General features: G+C 36.8%; 1 protein-coding gene across 1 annotated transcript in view; it reads left to right on the top strand.

Annotated features, from left to right (window-relative positions):
* LOC129739924 (phospholipase A1 3-like) overlaps positions 1-19,344 on the top strand; it is a 98,853-nt gene extending 79,509 nt beyond the window's left edge. The window contains exons 4-7 of the mRNA XM_055731476.1: positions 7,568-7,712; positions 7,780-8,387; positions 18,981-19,137; positions 19,246-19,344. Coding sequence (XP_055587451.1) covers positions 7,568-7,712; positions 7,780-8,387; positions 18,981-19,137; positions 19,246-19,327 — 992 coding nt within the window. The 3' untranslated portion in view covers positions 19,328-19,344. The remainder of the gene's footprint in view (positions 1-7,567; positions 7,713-7,779; positions 8,388-18,980; positions 19,138-19,245) is intronic.
* The last annotated feature ends 3,587 nt before the right edge of the window (positions 19,345-22,931 follow it).

Below are 22,931 nucleotides of genomic sequence, written 5' to 3'. Positions count from 1 at the left end.
TGGAAGCAAGTGTACAGCTGGGTAGCGTGCAGTGCGCTTACACACATACACCACCACCATCACCAGAAGGTTACACCTGCAGAACAATATCGAACAAAGTCAGACTCTCGATGCCATTTCGATTTTCAACCTCCGTACATTGCCGTTGCTGATGCTGGCTGGACCTTGGTATCCCTACCTTACTAGTGCCTTTATGGTTGCATTTGGTCGACCTCATCCCGGCCGAGTCTCTGTTGAAAGGGTTGGTTGTGGAGCTTTCTTGCAGGGGTGTACCTATAGAAAATTTGAAAATTTACCACTTGAGTAGCAGCCCAAGTTCAATGGATTTTAGATAGTTATTTATTGAAGATTCATCACACAATTGCCTTTTTTAACAGGAGGTTAATTGTTTTTGCGAGTACATTTTTAAGGCACGGTGTTAATGCCAGTGTACTAATTTTGGTCCGTAGGTAAAATTAGTCGACTCATGGTTTACCAATGTTAGGCGGCATGCAATTATCACTATATGCAAAAAACGCACTTTTTTTACTTCCTCCCTGCCATATATCACAAATCGCAACAGAGTGATACCCCCTATGGAAATAACGCAATGTTGATAAACCTGGCTTGAAACGGTGCTCTTTCCATGGCGGCTTTCTGTTCACAGATACTATGCACTCCTATTTCTCAGCTCCTACCAACATCTTCCTGGACTCTTTGAACACCGCGACTCTTCGCCATCTTCTAGAAACGTACGCTGATATTTGCTGACTCTCATCTGACATATTTTTCGTGCTTCACTGGAGTACGCATTCTTTCCCTCGCTTTGGAAAGAAGCTAACATGTTCCCTGTTCACAAAAATGAAAAAAATGTTATCAACTACCGCGGAATATCAGCTCTGTGTTCGATAGCCAAACTGTTCGAATTGGTTCTGGTTCCAATTTTCCCGTCCTCTAAGCAATATTTTTCCAACGATCAGTACGTATTTTTGCCGAAACGATCCACGATAACAAATTTGCTGACTTTTACATCGTTCGTGCAAGATAGCATTGCCATGAAAGCCCAAAATGACGCCATCTTTACTGAGCTTCGGCTGCTTTCGATAAAGTAAATCACGACACTGCTATCGCTAAATTCGAACGCTAAGGATTCTGTGGATCCCTACTGGACTAATTTCGAAGCTATTTAACGGGACGAAAGCTGTCAGTACAAACTGGAAAATACTTTTCATGACAAATCTCCGCTTTTTCAGGTGTGTCCTAGGAAAGTCACTGGGGACCGAAATTTTTGTCTTGGCGGCCCAAAACTAGCGTATGCCAATGACCTCAACCCGAACTTCGGTGTATATGGCATCAGTTTGGAATTTGCAGCAAAGCTTTCATGTAAAAAGAAGTGAATGTCAACAAGTTGCTTGTAGTAGAGCGTTTAGGCATGAATCCGTGCTGGTCATTAGAAATGTAATTCTTACAAAACTAGGAGATGGGATCCAGGACCACCAATCCGAATAGTTTGGCTATCGAACATAAGGCTGAGATTCCACGGTAGTTGTTGACATCTCGTCTATCACCTTTTTGTGGACCGGGAAAATATAAACTTCTTTCCACGATAGGGGAAAGGTAACTCTGTCAAATAAGATGAATAGGAGTCAATAAAACAGGCATGAAACTTTTAAGAAGCGGTGCTGGTATCCCGTCCGGACCCGTAGAAAAGGGATTCTTGAGCTTCGTCCCTGCCTTTGACATGATTGCATCCTCGATTTCAATAACGTTTAATGGAAAGCCCAGTGGCGAAATGTTCCTGACAGAACTAGCCAAATGTTCTTAGGATGTGGAAGCTGTAGTGAAGATATTTGAAAATTTTCGGGCAAAAAGATCGCAAATTCCACGACCAGAGTTCGCCGTAATGTCATCCAGAAACATATGGGTAGGAATACCAGGTTCTTTCGGCTTACTATTCACGTGTTTCCAAAATGAATTTGGGCAGGACTTGAGGTTACGTTGTACTCGGCGAAGGTAGTTCTGGTAACAACGTTGCTGGCTTTTTTATAAGCGGAGTTAAGCATCCGATATATAAATTTGGTGTAAGGTGGTTTTTGTTCGTTACAAATTCCGAAGCGCACATCTTTTTTTCCGTTTTCAGTAGTCGCAATTCAGTCGTAACCCAGGGAGTTCGTAGATTTTCTCTGGTAGTACGTTTAGGCACGTGACGATCAATGACAAAGTTCAGGATATGCGAGAAGGTTTCAGCAGCAGCATTAGGATCCGATAAATCGAGCCCCGATACCCAGTTGATGGTGGCCAAAATGCGAGAAATGTCATCGAAGTTGGCGTTCTTAGAGTCGAGGTAAAAAGCTGGTAGATTTACAACACGAGCGTTCAACTTAGTTACTTCAAGTGAAGCCGATAGAACAGGATGGTGTGGAGCTGCTTTAACGAGAGGTGCAGGAGCTAATTCAATGGTCGGTATACGAGACCCATCGTTGACAAAGCAAAGGTCCAGCATACGACCGTTCTCGTTCACCACACTGTTGATCTGATGCAAGGTCGCTGTACTCAGGGAGTCTAATATGATGTTTGAAGGTGTCGAAAAGATAGAACGAACAGGATCCGGGTACAAAAAGCTACCATGGTTGGAGCACCACTTCAAACCGGGCTTACTGAAATCGCCTATGACGAGTATGTCATCTTCCGGGGCGCAAAAAGAGCTTACTTTAGAGATGCAGCGTGAAAACGACTCTGCTAGGACAACATCTCTAGAGTGGTCGGGCGGCAAATACAGTATTTACGCAAACGTACAGTTTCCGATCCCCAAGATCAATGCGATTCCACACAAGTTCCAGATCGCACCAGGAATGATCGTCAATGAGCTGCGCTGAGAGATTCGATTTGACGGCAATTAGCACTTCGCCTCCACTAGACTTTTTGCTGTTACGGGCACTACGGTCGCAGCGAAACACTGAATAATCAGGGCCGAATATCTGGCCAGATAGTGTGCAGTCGTTCAGCCATGTTTCCGTAAAATCGATGGCGTCATAGCAGGAACATGAGGTAGCGAGAAGGTAATCGGACAGGCTGGAATTTATACCACCGACATTCTGGTAGCAAAGGGATATGGAATAGAAAGAATTCGATGCGGATCTCTGTTTGCGATGTACGCTGGAAAAGGGAACATCATCAGGCACAAGAGATGCATGACTGGGTGAAATGTTAAAATCCGACGGATACTTGCCATAGTTAGACAATTGGAAGTCTCCCCCTGACCCACCTGACCGATAGACTTGGAGCAGGAACGAACGGTCGTTGGTGGCCAGGGATAAAAAGAACTTCCAGATTGCTTTGAGAGCTGCGTCCCGAGGTCCTCTATAGATTCGCAGGAACAGAGTCGATATCAAGGCCATCGATAATAGCAGGCTGTAGAATCAAGCTGGCTTTTTTTTTTTTTTTTTTTTTTTTTTTTTTTTTTTTTTTTTTTTTTCAAGGGAGTTTAACTGCCAGGGTCATTCTTCCCTATAAATAATCAAGCTGGCATCCGGGTAGTTTTGAGATATAATGCGTGCAGCCTAAAACTGATTCGACGTATACGATTGGGTGCTAGAATGCAGAGGTGCGTGACTCGGAGGAAAACAAAACACAGGAGAATACTTGCCATTGATGGCAATTGGAAGCCTTCCCCTGGACCACCTGACCGATACACGAGACGACTGGAAGCAGAAACGGGCGGTCGTTGGTGGTCAGGAAAAAGAACTTCCAAATTGCCTTGATTGGTACATCCCGACGTCCAGAAGAGATTCGCCGGATTGGTTTCAGTGTTCAAAGCATCGTACGCAGCAGGCAGTGGCAAGAGTTGACATCCGTGGTGAAATGTGCAACATAACGGGTAAAATAAGGCTGAGTTGAGGTGCATAATGCGGGGCTGGAAGGCAGAGGTGCGTGACTCGGGGAAAAACAAAAAACAGCATATTATTTGCCATGGCATGGCAGTTGAAAGTCTCCCCCTGAACCACCTGATCGATAAACGGGACGGCTTGCGGCAGGAACGTTGGCGGTCAGAGAAGAGAACTTCCGAACTCGCATGGTTAGTGCGTCCCGATGTCCAATAATAAGGTGGTTGTAATTGGTCACTATTGAGGGCCAATTGTTTTAGTGTTAATACAAGTTGAAGTTAAAAGCTTTACGATGGAACATCAAAAACATTTTTTTTTTCAAATTTTTTGCGAACAAAACTTGAAAAAAGCAGTCTAAAAAACGTAGTTTTCATTTCCCCTCTTGAAAAAACTGTTTAAGGGGGGAGTAGGTTCTAACACTTTCAAAAAATCGATTTTTTTTTATTTTTTATTTTCGTATTGTAAAACATTTCAAGAATGTTTTGTCAAATTTTCAAGTCAATCGAAGCAAAACTGTAGAAATTATAGATCTTTATCTCCTCTTATCTAATACTGCAAGAATTCTAGAGCAGAAACTTCAAACGCGTTTTTCTCGAAAGCACATTTTTAAAGTCAGTGGACATCGTCATTTGAAAACTACTTCACCGATCTTTTCAAATTTGGAACATATTTTCTACATATAAAATACCAAACCCCAACGATTTTCTTTTTTTTTTACTTTGGGCAGATTTTACAGATAAAAAATGGCGGATTTTTTCGTGAAAAATCGTAGTTTTTACTTCAAACAGCCACAAAAATTTAATAAAAAATTTTTTAAGTTCAATAAAACCGTTGGGGTCGAGAAAAACATCTATTAAAAATATTTTGCTCTGATTTTTTGACTTCAGATGATTCTGTGCTGAGACCGCACCACAAATCCTGTTTTCTAAAAGGCATCCTCGAAAGTGCTCCGTCACCGGCTCATTTTTCAATATTTTTCTACAAAAAAATTACTAAATGTTTTTTTAACAATGCCTTGTATAATGCAAAAAATTTGAATACATTTGTTTGAACGATAGCTCTAAAAAAAATTCGTGAAAATTGTGTTTTTTTTATACCCGTTAGACCCTACTCCCCCCTCAAGCGATGGAGAAATTGTTTTGAAAATAGGGATACAAAATTCACGTTATTATCAACATTTTGCAATTATTAGATTTTGGATACATAGAAAATTGAATCTACTACAATTTTCTAAAATTTGGCTATTTCGCGTAAATTTTTATTAATTTTATCCATTCCCTTGTAATCTTTCCTGAGTTTTCAGTGAATTTTCACTGTTTCGACCAATTATAGATTATGTTCAATGGAAAGCATATTTAATTGACATTATTATGAAATAAATAAAATTCAGCTGTGATATGTCACCAAACATGCAAATTATAAACATAAAATCAAACCAGATTTTTTAGTATCGTCAGCAGAACGCTTGTGTTTGTAGGTTTGTTTGCTCGCTGGGAACGATGAGTGGTTTTGTGGGGTGGAAGCCGGGTTGCCAAGTTAAAATAACGAAATAACGGAAATTTGGCTGAAAGTGATGACCTTTATTTTGGTCATCACATCCATATTTTCACTCTAATATGTGTTGTGAATAAATCTACCGAATCAAAGCAATCGAAAGATTCCCTTTAATTCCCTTTTTTAATTATAATTTAAGGGAATCTTTCGATTGCTTCGATACAGCCACATTTTCACTTTTGTAACTTCAGCAATGATCATCACATTTGCAAAAATCTGGCAAAATCAGGCATATTTTCAAAAATAAGGAAAATTCAATGGCTCACAGGTTTTCAGACTAAGCCTCGAAAAATCAGCCAAATCCTGAAAAATCAGACAAATTGCCATCTCTGGGTGGGGGAGCAAAACGTGACCTGGGACAGGAAGACTGAATAAAAAAAATCTTTCAAACGTCACATTTCTTTCATCAATCTAACGACCAGTGTGAAGGTTCAAAATTTACTTTTTTATACAGTGATTTTCCAAAACAAATCTTTATTAATGCTGAAAAGTACTCGTTTAACACTAAACAATTATTTCATAAGGTTTTGTTTTGTTGTGCTGCAAATTCTTGCAGGCTCAGGCGTATCAATTCGCTCAAATTTCTTTGAAGTTTTTGAAGCTGATAAATAATAATTGATTGATTAATGATTGTTCTAAGAATAGTTTAAATAACAGAATAAGATTGTTGGTAGTTCCAATGGACCGAACAACATATTTAAATAGATCAAAATTTATATTTACGACAGAGTTGACAGACTGACATTGAATCATCTAGCTAGTGTATTCGATTTCGATGTTTATTTTCGAATCCGCTACAACAACTCAGAAGACTTAAATTCAGCATCTGAACAACTGAGTTACATGACTCGCTACACGAAACTAATCATCTAAATTTAAAATTTGATCTATTACAAATCTTTTCGAAAATTGTGGCTTTTTGTCAAACAGTAAAAAAATGATACAGAAAACGATACAGTGAATTTCAGTCTTCCTCCTCTAAAACGGAACAAACGAAATTCATAGTTAAACGTGTCGCCGCTATAAACACACTTACTCTCTCAACAAACAATATTCATGTTCGAAGCGATGACACGCTTTACTGTGAATTTCGTTCGTTCCGTTTTGCTCGCCCACCCAACAAAACCACTTATCGTTCTCCGAGAGCAAACAAATGAACAAACACACGCATTCTGTTGACGGTACTAAAAATTCTGGAATGGTTTTAAGATTATAATTAGCCTATTTCGGTGTCAAATCACAGCAGAATTTTATTTATTTCATAAGACTGTAGATAAAACAATCTACCTTACTGGTTTTAAAACACCCACAATATCAGTTATATGAGAGAGTCATTGCAAAATTCACGAAAAAATTTAAAAGAAAATTACTGAAGGCATGTTGAACGAAAATTGTGTATCTGCCTACTTTTCCGGAGTGGTTCTAGTTTGTGAACATTTTTGTAACCTTTTGCCTTATGAAAATATGGATACTGATACCTACTGACAAAGTTTTTCTTTTTTTTTTTTTTTTTTGATCGAGTGGTTATTTTCGATAATATGTATGGTTTAAACATATTTCAAAATTTGGTTTTATTAAGGATGGTATGTACACAAAAAGACTTAAGAAATTTGTTTTTTTTCTCCAACTCATGTTTTTGAACAAAAAAACCACTGGAAGGAAATTCTTCCAATAACCGCTACTGATACCGATTTTCAACCAGCTTTAAGAACCACACCTCTGTTCCCGCTTTGGATCCATATGCCATCATTCGACATTATCTGAATCGAAAGCCGGGGTAAAAAGCGAAAGCCCCCGTCCGGTTGATTCACAGTGGAACAATATTTGAATGAAGGGTGGTTATTAATCCTCTTTAGCTTGTCCAGTGAACCAGCGACGCTTTTGGCACTGAGGCAAAAACTTACCTTCGCCTTCGCCAAACACGTGCTCCCGGGAAGTCCCGAAGTCCGCGACTGCATTGGGGGCCTCCAGAGTTCTGGTTGTGCGCTGTGTAGATTACGATGAACAAGCTTCAGTCGGGCGGAAGCTCAATGAACTGAAGTCTACCGGCCTTGTACATCACCAGGGATTAATCTAGGTTTTTTTTTCTTTTCTGTTTCTCCCATTCGACGTTATTTCTGCGTCATTTCTTCCCGTTCCCGCGTTGACAGCTGTAGCTTCACAGGCTCTGGATCAAGATGAACTGCTGGCAAATCGACTGGGAATGGTTGTCGGAGCATTCAGCAACACTTTGTCGCAGCTATTTTTCGGCATCAATGAAGTTCGCTCGGAGGTTACGTTTTGGTGCTCAAATGCGTAAGTTATGACTCGAATTAAATGGATTTGTTTTTCTAAGTCGGATTTTTTTTTCTATTTTTTTTAGCGATCATGCGGATTACATGCAGGTATTTGTCAACGATCCAAATCTTCATCGGAAATTAGATGTTACAAAACCTATAATGATGGTAACCCACGGTTGGACTGATAACGTTAATCGAACATGGGTTAAAGAAATTGTCGGCGATTACATTCAACATATTGGAGGAAACATTTGTTCCGTAGATTGGAGCCGCCTGGCTCTGGTGGAGTACAATCTGGCAGCAAGGAACACACCAAAAGTTGGCCGCTATTTGGCCAAGTTTGTAAAGTTCCTGTTGAAGCAAGGATTTTCGATGGACCAGGTGACATTGGTTGGTCACAGCATGGGAGCTCATATATCCGGAATCGCGGGTGCAGCCCTAGATGGAGTGGTGCCGATGATTGTGGGTCTAGACCCGGCCGGACCTTCATTCACTAAGCCGTTCATGGTTTCGACAGAAAAACGGCTGGACAAAAGTGATGCGTTGTTTGTGCAGGCCATTCATACGGATAAAAACATCATCGGGACCTCGACGAATGTCGGGCATCAGGATTTCTACACCAACAATGGTGCGAGTCCACAGCCGGGATGTGAATTTCCGCTAGTCAATAACGACACGACGAAGGCTTATCGTAAGTATGGTTTAAGTTTTTTTCCTATAACCTTTTTGCTTGCAAAATTTATACATAAAAATAGTAAAAAAAAAGTGATACTAAGAGTATCTTATTACCTGGGTTCAAATTCTTTTATAACATCAAATAGTTATTCATTTAAAATCATTACTTTCGAAAATAAGACCTTAAAGTGTTCAGTTTTGTAGGCTTAAAAAATAAATGAGGGATCCTGAAAGGCTTTATTTGAAAGACATACTTGTTTGGGGTTCAAACATATTTATTTTCAACTCTTGTCAACTCGATACATTCAAATTTTAGTTTAAATCTGTGTTGTCAAAGTTTCTACAATATTAAAAATGTTAAACAACAAGCCATTAAAATAAATTTCCAGCTGAATTTCGGAACCTGAAAATTAAGTACAAGTTATTTTATCAACAATAAATTATCATTACTATTTAAAGGGTGATACGGTCAAAATTTGGTCAATATCAACTTGACGTATTTCTTTCAATTTTGCATTTAAAAACCCTGAACACCCCTCATTTTGAAGGTGTGTGTGTGTAGAATGTTGCTCCTATTTTGATTTTGGAATTCACTCTTCAGTTGTCAAAATACCGTCCAAGGAAGAAGAGCAGCGTATCAAAATTTTGCTCGCGCATCGCGAAAATCAGAGCTACTCGCACGCAAAGCTGGCAAAATCGCTAAAAGTTTCCAAATCAACCGTTACAAATGTAATTAAAGTGTTTGGGGAACGTTTGTCGACAGCCAGGAAGTCTAGATCGAGGGGAAATTGAAAATCGGAAGCCACTGAGACGACAAAGAGAGTTGCCGGTAGTTTCAAGCGAAACTCTAACCTCTCTCTCCGAGATGCCGCAAATAAGCTGAGTGTATCGAGCCAAAAAACGAGCCGGACTATCGACTTACAAGAAGGTAGTGACTAAAAATCGCGATGGTAAACAAAATATGACGGCCAAAACGCGATCCCGGAGGCTGTACACGACGATGCTGACGAAGTTTGACTGCGTGGTAATGGACGACGAAACCTACGTCAAAGCCGACTACAAGGAGCTTCCGGGACAGGAGTTTTATACGGCAAAAGGAAGGGGAAAGGTAGCAGATATTCAAAAATGGGGCATGGTTTTAGCAATAATGTGGTTTATTGATATTCCACTAGAAATTTTTCTCGAAGCAGTCATCTTGATAAGTTATTATTTTGATAAGTTTTGTTCTGCCCAATATCAAACTATGCTATCTAAACGAGATATAATCTTGAAAGGAGCATATCTAACATTGATATAATTAAGCTATGATCGTTTAGATTTTTTTATATAATTTGAGATATTTTAACATCCTACGAGTACTGAATAATAACTCATTTAGATAGGAAAAAAAAAAGTATCAAAATATCTCATCTTGATATATTTTAGTTTTTCCCTCCTGATCGGGGTGGCTTGAAAAGCAGCATTTTCATAGCTTCTGGGACTGTCAACCAAGAAATTTACGTGAAAGAGTGTTTGAATAAACGTCTGCTGCCTTTCCTGAAGAAACACGGTTGTTTCGTACTGTTTTGGCAGGATTTGGCATCTTGCCATTACGGTAAAAAGGCTATGGAGTGGTACGCCGCCAACAACATGCAAGTGGTTCCCAAGGACAAGAACCCTCCCAACACGCCAGAGCTCCGCCCAATTAAGAAATACTGGGCTATTGTCAAGCGGAACCTAAAGAAGACCAAAAAAACTGCTAAGGACGAGTAACAGTTCAAGGCAAACTGGATTTCTGCGGCGAAGAAGGTGGACAAAGTGGCTGTACAAAATCTGATGGCATGGGTTAAGCTTAAGGCCCGGCAATTCGGATTTGGAAAAGCGGAAGCCTAACTGAATATTTTTCCTGAATTTTATGCTAATTAAACTTGAAAAAGAAATTTAATTTGATATTTTAAATAAACGATTTCAGCGGTTTACACGCGTTTTCCCTTGACCAAATTTTGGCCGTATCACCCTTTAGGTCGTTATTCAAGTCCTGTGAAAAAAAAAAAAAATAAACCAAAAATAAAATTTAGATTTTTTAAAGAACGCAATTTTGAAAATGAGTTCAACTATTTTTTGTGGGTTTCATCTGTTAAGTGATTTATTTTGGGCAATTTTGAATTTCAATTCCGAATTTAAATTTTGCATTTCAAAATGCAAAAAATATTGGAATTCCTTATTTGAAATCGATTCCCGAATCTTAATTCCAAACGAAAATTCCCGATAATTATGAATAGAACAGGCAAAATCCTTAAACAATAATCTCATTTTTGAGTTTTAATCGTCGATTTTCTTATGAATGTATTTCTCAATGATTACATGTAATTCAATTATTGAGTCTGAATGAATATAATGAAATATGAAACTCTGGTCTTTATATTCTGGATTCTGAAATTTTTTAGAGTTTGATTCAACAATCCGGACATTGGAAATATTTCAAACTCAAGCACCCCCGATGTTTTCCGTGTTTATCCGTACAGAGACAACCCAATTAAAATCAAGAAGAAAAAACTCGATTATTGTTTTTTTCCATCGAAACACATCAGTCAGTTTATTTGGAAAAAACATTGTTAAAAAAATGGTTTTAAACGCAAAATGCATAATTGTTATCACGCAATTGACATTTTTTTGTTTTTGCAAATAAAATAAAAAATCGGACCACGTCCTGGCAATCAGCAACCTTAGTGAGTTTAATCTTATTGGAAATTCGATATTCGAAACTAGGGATCGTACCTTAAATTCACGCACAAACTTCTTTTATGAATAACATTTGATAGCATATTTCGAATACAGTCTTTAAATATCGTTCAATAAGCGAGAAAATTTTGAAACTCTGTAGAAGAATTGTTGACCTGGGATAAGATTTTGAGGTTTTGGCTTTAGTTCTGAATCTGTTAATTCAAAATTTGATTGAATTGTTGTTAATCAAAATTTGATTAAAAATATTTAAAAATTTGAGTTGAGAGAAGAACATTTTGCTTGACATTTTTTGGACCCTCATGGACCCATCATTACATGCCCCACACCCACCCTGTTCATATGGTCATGTAAAGTGGCATAGCCTTTCGGTCTAATCGAAGTACTATAAAATTTAATATCCTACGCATACACAATTTTATGAACCGAACGTATACCTACATTTTGTTGGTTGGCCCAAAAAATTGACTCGTGCAGAATGTGAGCTCAATCAAAATGAAACGTCGAGTTCTGGTGTTATTTCTTTAAAAAAATCTACCTGAAAATCGACTTATCATCTGGGATATTTTTTAAAATAAGTTTCAAGGTACCTCTTGTACTTAAATTAATTTCGCGTTTTATTAAAAAAAGATCATCTACCGAAATTTTCCGAGGAAGATTTGAATTCGTATTTGTGCAGAACGAGGGTTTTCCGTGCAAATTTTTCAATGCTACAGGATTGTTGTTATCAGTGGATTTGTCTCTGAGATAGCTAGATAAAATTGCGTCTCCACTGGTATAAGTCTGCCCACGAACAATGCCTGAAACATTCTGGTGGCGAGTTGTTTTCGTACAGCAATAAATTTTACCTAGCCCTGCTATATAAAAAATTGTGTAGAAAAATTAGTTACATAGAAAAGTAGATTTTTATTAAATGTAAATTAGATTACTATATCAACTAATCACTTACGTGCCTCTGAGAAAGACGTTGAACCAAGCTTGAAAACACTGGGAGTTGATGAATTATATTTTGTTTTTAGAGGTCTTGCTTTTTCCAATTTAGCTTGACCTGGTAAGAAAGTAATGCGCGCAGCTTCGCATACTTCGCAATTACATGTTTTTGCCGCTTGTCACTGGTCGCAGATTCTTCACATACTGGCGTATATTTTTTGCTGTTCTGTTTTTGTATAGAGAAAAAGAACACTCACTACAAATTCTTGGGGGCTGATACCATATTTTTTCTTCCAGGTCCGTGATATGAATGGATTTCAATATTTCGAACAATTTTGGAGAAATGGAAGAAAGACCTCGTTTTTTTAGGCACAATATACACACTCTATTTTTGTTTTCCTCGTGGGATCTCATTTTTGCTTCAACACGTGTTCAACTAATAACTTCCGGTTGAAAACAAACTTTAAACTGAGTGGAGATGTTTCTCAGGTAGTATTCGTGTGATATAGTATTTGTATTACTGGGAGCTACAGTAGTGACATCTATTAGGTGTATTAGGCAGTGAAGAAGCCACTTTAATATTGGCAAAATCATATAATTTCATTCAAATTTATAAAATTTTCTTTTTTCTAACAAAATATCTAGAAACAGTCGAATTCAAAATGTTTCAAATAACAAATAACAATTTAAAAAGTCAATTTAATGGCTTTCTTTCACTGTTTCGTTTTGTTCATTAGCTTTACTGCCCCTACTCGCATAACAGTCCCATATGAATTTTCGTCATTTTTCATCTAACCTGACAGTTCGTCATTTTGAACATAGGACTTCAATATAAAACAATAAAAAAGAGATTTTGTTCTAGAAATTTCGAAAAAAATATCATCTCGTGGCTGTCCCATATGAAATATACCCGCATAACAGTCCCATATGTGAAATACCACGGATTTGGTTACTTTTCAAAGCTTCTTTCGGCGAAATAGTCTTTGATTCATTGCTTTGAATCATTTAAAAAAGATTTAAACTCACTTGATGTCGAATTATGCATACAAGTTCTCGAAGGCATGTCAGTAAGAAGGCAGGAATGTCTTCCTGAGCAAAAAACTAACAGATGCAATCAAAATCGTAAAAAGATTCAACTTACTATGTAGAATTCACGATATTTTTCCAAAAGTGTGTTTCTTTTTCTGATGACTGCATTTAGAAGTTCAAAATTTAAGTCTTAGAAAGTAGCCTGGTTAGCAAAACATATTCTGTATGGGACTGTTATGCGAGTAGATTTGAAAAAGGTCTCAAATATGCCCGCATAACAGTCCCATAACGAATAAAATGGTGATCCCGACGTTACGGATGGCTCAATTTCTAGAATTTCAGGTCTTACGATTTATTATGACAACCTAGAACACATTCCATCAAACGATTTTCGTTTATGCTGAAAGTTGTGGTCATAATTAAAAAATATATTCCAAAACAGAAAAAGCTGATTTTCTCGCTTGCTTGTTTTTGCATATGGGACTGTTATGAAAGTAGGGGCAAATTAGTTGAATGAAATTTGATTACATAACATCTAAAAATATTGAAAAAAAAACTGCAATTTTTAAGACGAACCTAATGTATGAAAACTCACGGACCAAATATTTTCATTTTGGGTGGAATTTGTTCAGAAAAAGCTAAATTATACGTTCGTACAAAAATTAGCGTTACTGTTTTTTTTTCTTTAACACTTCTCAAAAAAGCACCGTGAAGTATGGGTTTACACATGCAAAAATACGGTTGATTCGCAGGTTGTACAAAAACTTATGGTCGGGGTTAAGGCCAAGGTGCGGGCATTTGCGTATGGACTGTAAATAAAATACGAGTAAAATGGTAAAATGAAGTTTAATAGTTATTTTTTGATTCCTGGAAATTTTATGGCAGTCGGATGAAAACTCGAATTTTGCGAATCAATTTTGTGTGTGGCAATTCCATCGTGGACACCCCCCAAGCAACCAAAAGTCACATATTTACTTGAATGAAGGCATTGAAAGTTACATATTGGCTGACAAAGAGAATCAACTGACCAATTCCCTTTAGTGAACTTTATGTACTCATTAATGAACTTTAAAGTTGCAAAAGTGATCTATACGTACGTTATACGGGACTTAAGTCACATAAAGGGCACAAAAGTGCTCAATACGGGATTTAGTAAGTCACATAAAGGGCACAAAAGTGCTCAAACGGGATTTGATAAGTCACAAAAAGTGCATTGATGTGCTTTCAAAATCAAATCACCTCTACTAGTTTTAGTTTCAGTTAGAACAACATCTAGGCGTGGTCTCGTGGTAGCGTGTTCGATTCTCACCACGAAGGTCGGGGTTCGATCCCCATGCCTGGCAAGTTTTTTTCAATAAGTAAATTTGTACTTGAGTGACCATTCTGATGCGATATATGTAGGAAATGTAGGAAAGAAGCAATTGAGCAATTAGTCGAATTTGAAATCCGGCGCGTGGCATCATGGCGGCACCGGTACAGAACACAGTAAATAATCAAGAGAAGCTGATATGAACCGAAGCCAACGGTTCAGTTGAGATAGAGAGAATTTTTTTTGCTCATTTTGCGATTTTTTGGAAGCTGAATTAAGAGGCCGCTGGAAGCTGAATAGAAGATCATTAAGACTTTTTTGGAACTTGAAAGTATCAATAAGAACTTAAATTTTGAGCTGCATAGAACGTACTTCATATCAATGATGGGGCTGAGTAAGCGTTTTTGTACCTGTTTTATGGAACTTTTGGTTGCTTGGGCCTTTAGCAACCCCCATATTATGGATATAAGGTGAAAGGGCTTAACCCTTTCCTTCCCACGAGGTTTTTCTCGTTTTAAAAATAACAAAAAGAGCATTATTTTAGTCTATTTTCATGATCCTGTTGATAAATTTGGATTTTGAGGTGTATCATATCAGCTTTATTGGGAAGATAACAACACAGCGAGGGTGCAAATGAAAAATAAGAAATAACGCCAAAAATACATGGAATTTCATCACTTCATTGATCACAAACTAAAACGATCCTATTTTGTGAAATATTTCTTGGGTATATCCAGCTCTCGAAAGTCAAACTATTGAAATGTTCAGTTTTGCCTAGAATAATGGTGGCCATGACACTTTTCGCCAGAGAAACAAAATATGCCGTTTTTCGAAAAAAAATCACGAGCTTTTGCAAATATTCTGAGACATGTGGTCATTTCAGTAAATGAAATACCTATCCTGAAGGGAAAAAACGTTTGAAGGAATATGAAAATCATTCCGTTCCTATTGATAAAAAACTTAGCAAGATGAAAAATACCTATTGTTCCCAGTGTATCACCTGTGATCCACTTTACTTATTCGAAAATTTATATGTTTTAGTAGGAATCGAAGCAAACCACCATTTGATTTTGCTTACACAAGCAATTTTCTGCACGTCAGATTTTTAATTGAGGATAATTATGCAAACTAATGAAATTATTGAACATCAAATGACGATTTGATTTAAATTTAAAAAAAATCCAACTTTTGCGCAGCTTTTGATCTGCCGAGCAAAAACTAGAGAATCGATTTTCTTCAAATTTTGTGCAATGATTCATACTTGCAAATTCGATGAGAAAATGGTATTGATCCAAAGCGCCCAGTTTAAATGCGAGCTATGCGAAGTTGTGGATCACCTCTGCTACCATGGGAAGGAAAGGGTTAACTAGAAAAAGTCAATGTTCGCCAGCTGACGCTATCTTGAAATCCAATATGGCGGCTTCCGCTTTACTTCAAAATGACGTAAATGACTGAAAATCGTATGAAACTTAAACAATGTAGGTATTGGGTGAAAGAACTTAACAAGAAGAAGTCGAATTTTGCTTTCTTGAGCCATCCTGAAATCCAAGATGCCGGCTTCCGCTCAACTTGAAAATGCAGTAAATCACTGAATATTGCGTGAAATTTCAACGAAATCTGCGACCATTTACAGCATTTTAAAGATCAGCAGCAGTCACCATCTTGAGTGACGTCAGAAAGCGAGATTTGACTTCTTCTAGTTTAGCCCTTTCACCCAATACTTATATTGTGAGGCTTTTATGCGATTTTCAGTGATTAACAATATTTTAAAGTTCAACGAAAGTGGCCATCTTTGATTTCAAGATTTCAGGAAGCGAAATTAGATTTTTTCTTGTTTAGCATTTTCACCCAATACCCATTGTCGTGCCCACCACTAAATTTCTCGGTCACTTCCTAAAGTTTCCTCCAGATTTTGCACACAAACCCAAATGAAATCTTACTCCCTCAAATTTTTTCAAAAGATTGACGCGCATTACGTGATCTCATTCTCTCTTTCGAATTTTTTTTCTTTAATTTTTAGGTCAAAACTGACTGCATGAACCTTCTGCACGTTCAACTTATTTAACACATTTCATTAGTGAAATATACTCATAATTCGATTGAGTGTATGATTTTACTCACTTTTACTGTATCAGTTTAAACTACTTAAAACCTTCCATTTTATTGTAAATATTCAATTCTTCCTTTAATTACTACACTCATGTGGGAAGCCGCCATCTTGGATTTCAAGATGACGTCAGTTAGCGAAATTCGACTTCTTCTAGTTAAGCCATTTTACCTTTTACACATATTTTACACATGGGATTTACAATCCGAGATATTAACCAAACAGTAGCGCTACAAAGTGCTCCATACAAGAGTTGAGAGAATTTGGGAAGCTTTTAGGACAGGCATATAATTAAAAGGGAATCAGCTCCTAATGTATTTTTTTAAAATTATTAGGCAAAATTTTGTCATTAAAAAGTACTAGCAAGACACGCCGACAGAAATACATTCGATTTTTTACAAAAATTTTCGAAAAATGTGCAAACAGCTCTCACATAAGAGTGCATTTTTCATAAATGAAATACCACTCATAAATAAATCTATAAAAAATCTAAATCATTTTAAATCTTCTTCCAGTACAAAAAACAACTCAAAAACTCCATTGATTCCAGAAAAAACCATAAAATATGTTACTTTGGTTAGAAGAAAACAGGGAAAAATTCCAGTTTTTTCAACTAGGTTTTTTCCTTGTTAGAATGGTTTCCAAAACAGAACTTTCGTAAATTTAGCTTACAAATATCTCCAATAATTTTTTGTGAAAATATCACTTTTTCATTCAAATTTTTTTAAATACTTAGGTGTGTTTTCAATTGCAAAAAAAACACCAGTTTTTGAAACTCAATTTATCGCTTAGTAGCTATCATTATTTTTTCAAAAAATATTTAAACACTAGAAGAAGACCTAAAAGTTGATTCTACTTACTTTTTAAGAGATCTCTGAAGTAAAAAGTCATAGTAAAATGAGTTTTCAATTCATCGAAAATTTACACCTTTTTGTTTACCTTTTTTCCTAACTACAAAACGTCAAACATTTACCTGGCATCGCAGATGATTTATGTACATCAGCGGAAAAATGTATGAGGGATCCTCTTCCCATTATATCGTTCCACTGAATGGAGAGAGGGGTGCTAAATCACCGAAAAAGCATTTCTTGTACTCGAATACCCTTCCGTGCCAAATTTGGTTTCATTTGCTTTATTAGTTGTCGAGTTGTGCCATAAAATTGGTATCGGAGCCCCTCTTGCTGCCTATCATCCCCTACCTGGAAAGAGGGGATCAAGATCAAACATTCTGTATATTCAAATACATTCCCATGCCCAATTCTGATCTATTTGCTCGATTGTATGAATGTTCCCATGTCATATTTGATTCCTTTTGTTAGATAAGTGCTTGGTTTATGCAACATAATCGTATATGAGCTCCCGTCTTCTCTAACTGTATCTCCAATTGAAGGAGAAAGAAGTCTCAAATAAGCGAATAACCTTTTTTCGTATCCAAATGCTTTCCCATGCCAAAGTTGTTTCCAGTTGCTCAAGTTATGCGAAAAATTGTAAAGGAGCCCTCTCTCTCCTCCCAATCACGCAACTGGAAGGAGGCAGAAGTACCAAATATTCACAGAAACATTCCATGTGCTCAAATACCCCTAAAAGCCAAATTTCGTTTCATTTGCTGGGTAAGTTCCCGAGTGATGTAAAAATTGTATGGAACCACCCTCCTCCCTTAAGATTTTACAACTTGAAGAACAGAGGGTTCCCAAAATATCATATTAACATTTTAGCTATTAATCATATTAACTATTATCATATTAACAATTAGCTTGATTAGTTCTCCAGTTATGTAAAAAATTGTAAGGTAGGCCCCCTCCCTCCTTCCTATCTCCTCACTGGAAGGAGGGAAGGGTACCAAATATTCTTAAAAACATTCCTCATACCCAAATACCCTCCCATGTCAAGTTTGGTTTGATTTGCTTGATCAGTTCTCGAGTTATGTAGACTTATTACTTTTATATGAGAGACCCCCTCCCCCTCCTGTTAGAGGGAGGGGTCTTAAACCATAATAGGAACCTTCCCCGGCCTCCAATACCTCCACCTGCCAAGTTTCATGTAAATCGATTTAGAAGTTTTCGAGTCTATAGGGAACAGACAGACAGACAGACAGAAATTTATTTTTATATATATAGATATAGATATACCTATAGCACAGCCTATAGTGTTTTCATCCTATTTTAATTTTCATTCTTAGGGCTTGTGGTACAGCTCAGTTGGCAAGTCAGTTGCCTCCTGAGCGGATGTCCACGAGTTCGAGCCTAAGAGCAAACATCGAACACAGTTGTACTGGGTAAGTTATTCAATAATTGTCCTCCAACTGCAGCGTTGATAAAAAGTCGCGAATGCCAAAAAGATGGTAAAACGACTAGAATCGAAACAAAAAAATAGTTCTCAATGTGTTCAGAGTTTTTTTTTCAAATGTGATTTCCAGAAGGATTTTTTTATTTTCAGAAATCTAATTAAGAACTCATGTTGAAATTGTGTTGAACTTTTCGAACTCCGTTCTTTCGTTTCTTTGTACCCCATAGTGCAATTTATCTGCAGCCACTTCAAGGCGGTCGAATACTTCCGGGCCTCGCTGAACCGGGAGAACATTTTCGAGGGAACGTACTGCAACTCCTACTACTACTATCGTCGGGGTGAATGCGCCAACAATACACGATCCGATTTCGGGATGTACAACAAGTAAGTACTTGAGACCGCAGTCAATGCCCTTTTGAGCTGGTCCTAGTTATCATAACTTAACACCAGTATAACCATTTCTGATAACTATCGTCCATTGCCACATTTCAGCAAACAAGCCCTGGGAGCTCTCTTCATTGCCATAGACAAAACCGTGTATCCTTACGCCAAGTCGATATCTCGAAGTACATGAAGGTATTTTGTTAAAACAATCTCGGACCCGTCGATTGGGTTTTGCGTTTTTTCTTTCTCTTCTTTTCATGGAAATATTGAGAAAAGTCCATCGCGATTTGAAAAGTCCGCCATCACCACTAGTGGGTACTCGGCAAGCTGCCAGAGCAAACCAAAAACCGAATGAACGTGGCGAGCTATAGCAAGAGGCTCTATAAAGGGCGTTAGAAGAATGAGCCCGGCGATGATTTATTAATGGAGAAAATTACTTCCTGCTTTCCGTTGTTTCGGCTTCGGGTTCGGGAGTGTGCTGCCGTTTTCCGAGAGACGACCGATGGTCGTTTCGCCAGGACTGCCAATTTTTGCACCCAGAATCATTTACTGTTTTGTGTGGAATTCCTTCAGATTTAAGATTTATTAGGTTTTCGAACTCAAAATATGCTGACAACTTTTTTTTCTTTTGAAATATTCAAGTCGTTACGTCTAGTATGTAACGACTTGAATTCCGAAAAACCTTTGAGATAAGAAGCTAAAGTGAGGTTTTCCTTTAAGTTAATAGAGTAAAATTTGCTAGAAATTGAGAGAAACAAAATGTGTGCATTTAATTAATTTTTCAAAAAGCGTTTACAACGAGAAAATGTGTGATATTACTCTGTGCCAATTGAGGTAAGTGTAATGTAGTGAATTTCAATTCAAACTCTACTTATATTCAAGCGACAAATTGAAATGAGACATGCGCTTCATAATGGAATTGTTGAATATACGGAAAAAAGGGATCTTAACTGGTGCAACTCATGTAACGTTGCCGACACAATTCTTTGAGTTATTTCTCCTAGCAAGAACAGGCAGGCGATTTTTTAAAGGATCTGATTTTTTTTTGAGTTTGACCATACGGTTTTTAAAATAAAATACTGTGATGAGAGTACGCTTATGCGCTTATAAAAATTACATTTCAATTTGACAGCTGCATATATTTGCTGATATCGGATGATCTAATTTTGTAAAATATGTGAAAAAATTTATCATTGTGGGGCTATTGATGCATGTTCATTAATTTTTAAGCCAAAACCGTATATTTTGCAGTTTTTCTTGATCAATAGGAGTCAAATTTCCATACAGATTTTTGCGATATTTATAGGTCATTTTTTCATATACATTTTGAAGGTTGATCCAATTTAAGGGTGCATCAAAGAACTCAAAGTTAAGTTACATAATCACCAAAGGAAGGGGGTAATTGAATTAAATCAGGGGAATCTTAATTTTAAGTTAAATTCCAACACAGAGAAAAATACTACAGTTGTTTCATTTATTTCTTTATTGGTGCTAGTTGCACCAATTATTACAGTGCAGTTGATTTTCTCGCATTCAAGTATAAATATAATAGACTTAACTACAAACTGCTGATTGACCTTGCGCAATCAACTAAGAATGTAATAGATTCAACTGTAGTGGTAGATTGATTCAACTGTAAATATGATAGGTTCAATTTCAATTGTATGATTGATTTTTGGGATTCAACTTTAAATATGATGGATTAAACTCTACATTTCTGGTTGGGTTGACATCTTACATTTCAATAAAAATATGATAGATTCAACTGGTATAGTTATTTTATTTATGTTTACATAGTTTTCGATATCACGACGAAATGGTATAGTATAATTGATTTAGCTGTAAATATGGAAGATTCAACTACAAATAAATGATTGATTTTAGGTATTAAAGCAGGCCTTGGTTTAGTTAGCTGCGAAAAAATTTTCACCCGCCAAAATTCCTGATTTTGCTTTAATGTTTTGTGATAAAATTTGAAAAATTAAATGATCAGGTTCGTGTTTACGTTGGTGTCGGTCGAAGTGGAATTTAAAGCGAATCAAGTTTGAAGAGCTTAATCTGGCCTCTTGTTGGCATTACCGGTGAAATTTGGTGGTGAAAACCAAAAGTGCAGGACCTGGGAATACGAAACGAGCCGAGCGAAAGAAGAAAGTTTCGAAGGAAGATGGTTGTGATTTGCCCTCAAATCAGGAGCGACGAGACAAAAGTATCGGAGAGCTATGGAGTGGTCAAGCCATGCATTGTCAACCAATTCCTGTTGTATCCTTTGAAAATTTGCTCATTTTTGACCATGTATTTCTTCACGAACAATGTTACCTGCACGCAGGAAATTTTTGTTTAGTTTCTTTAAGTCAAAACTGAAGTGGTAAGTAGGGTAACGGACTTATTTTGGACCGGGTACATATTTTGGACCACCTTGTAGCTGTTTTCCAATATTTCTCCCATAAATCATGTTATTCATAAAAATTTTGACTAAATCTATTTAAATCTACTTCTTATGATTTTAATCACATCGAAAATTTTATTTAAGTAAGCTGTTAACGGAGAGCAAATTGAAAATAAAGTTTTGATTTTTCACAGTTGGACCGAATCAGGGCTATTTCAGGAGGACGCGTCATTTTTGGAGTCAACTTTCAAGAGGTGTGAATTCATAGCTGTGATGAATTTTACAAATACAAACATGTTCACAGCTATAGAAAAACACGAGAAAACTATTTTGCAAGCTCGAAAAAGCAAAACAACTGTTTTTAATAGCAATTTGACCCATGTCGAAAATAGGTCCTACTTTATTCCTTAGGGACTTATTTTGGACCAGTCAACATAACCTGGGTATTAAATTTGCTGTTAAATGTTCATGAACGTAATACGACGTTGTACGACGATATGAAAGAATTATGCACACTATTTCAATCACTCATTATGAATAAAATTTGGAATTTAAGCATGATTTTATTTAATCAACTTGCCAAAGCCCAAACTCGCCATTAGACGAGGTTCACTTTAATCGGCATGATACCAAGCCAATCATCATTTTAACTTACTTTTTGTGCACTATGCTTTGAATCATGTTAATCTAACAATCTACATCAATGGCAACTGTTTGATAAGCAGTTGTTAAAAGCTACAGCTTAAAGAAGCCTCAAAACATGAAAACTTGGACTTGCACCAATTTTTAATTAAGTCATTGTTTTTTATGCTTCATGAAAAATTATTGAAAGTTTGGTCTAAAAGTTTCAACCATTTAGGATTGCCAGTAAAATGAGTGCATTCAGGAATGATTTTCGAGTAAAAAAAACTTGGGTAGGTAGAAGAAACGAATTATAAAACCCGTCTAAAGGAGAGGTTTGGAAAAAAAACGACAATAAATCTTCAAATATGCAACGAGTTTAATTTTTTTAGCAGTTGAAATATATCAGTTAATATTAGAACAATTTTATCAAATAATATATTCAATTATAGCTATTTATGTTTCAAAACTTGGGGAAAGGTGGTTGAAATGTGTAAATTTTACAAGCGATAAAGTACTAAAATCTTATTTTTCAGCTTCTGTGGTTATGCAATTTAAAAAAAGCTGTTGGAAAATTACTCCACCGATAAATTTTATCCTAGAACAAAGTTAGTATGAAACTTAAAACTGAGTTTTTGTGAAAAGAAATCTGGCTTTTAGATGGCTAAAAAGATAGCATAAATCTCACACATTTTTATCTTTTTGAATTTATCTACAGAACGTAAGCCAAAATAAATCCAATAAGGTTTAAAAAGTCAAAATGCATAAATTGATGTCGCGAAGTTCA

The sequence above is a fragment of the Uranotaenia lowii genome, chromosome 1 (genome assembly GCF_029784155.1).
Source record: "Uranotaenia lowii strain MFRU-FL chromosome 1, ASM2978415v1, whole genome shotgun sequence".
Classification (NCBI taxonomy): domain Eukaryota; kingdom Metazoa; phylum Arthropoda; class Insecta; order Diptera; family Culicidae; genus Uranotaenia; species Uranotaenia lowii.
The sequence above is the reverse complement of the archived record's forward strand: the minus strand, read 5'-3'. Positions and strand labels throughout refer to the sequence as shown.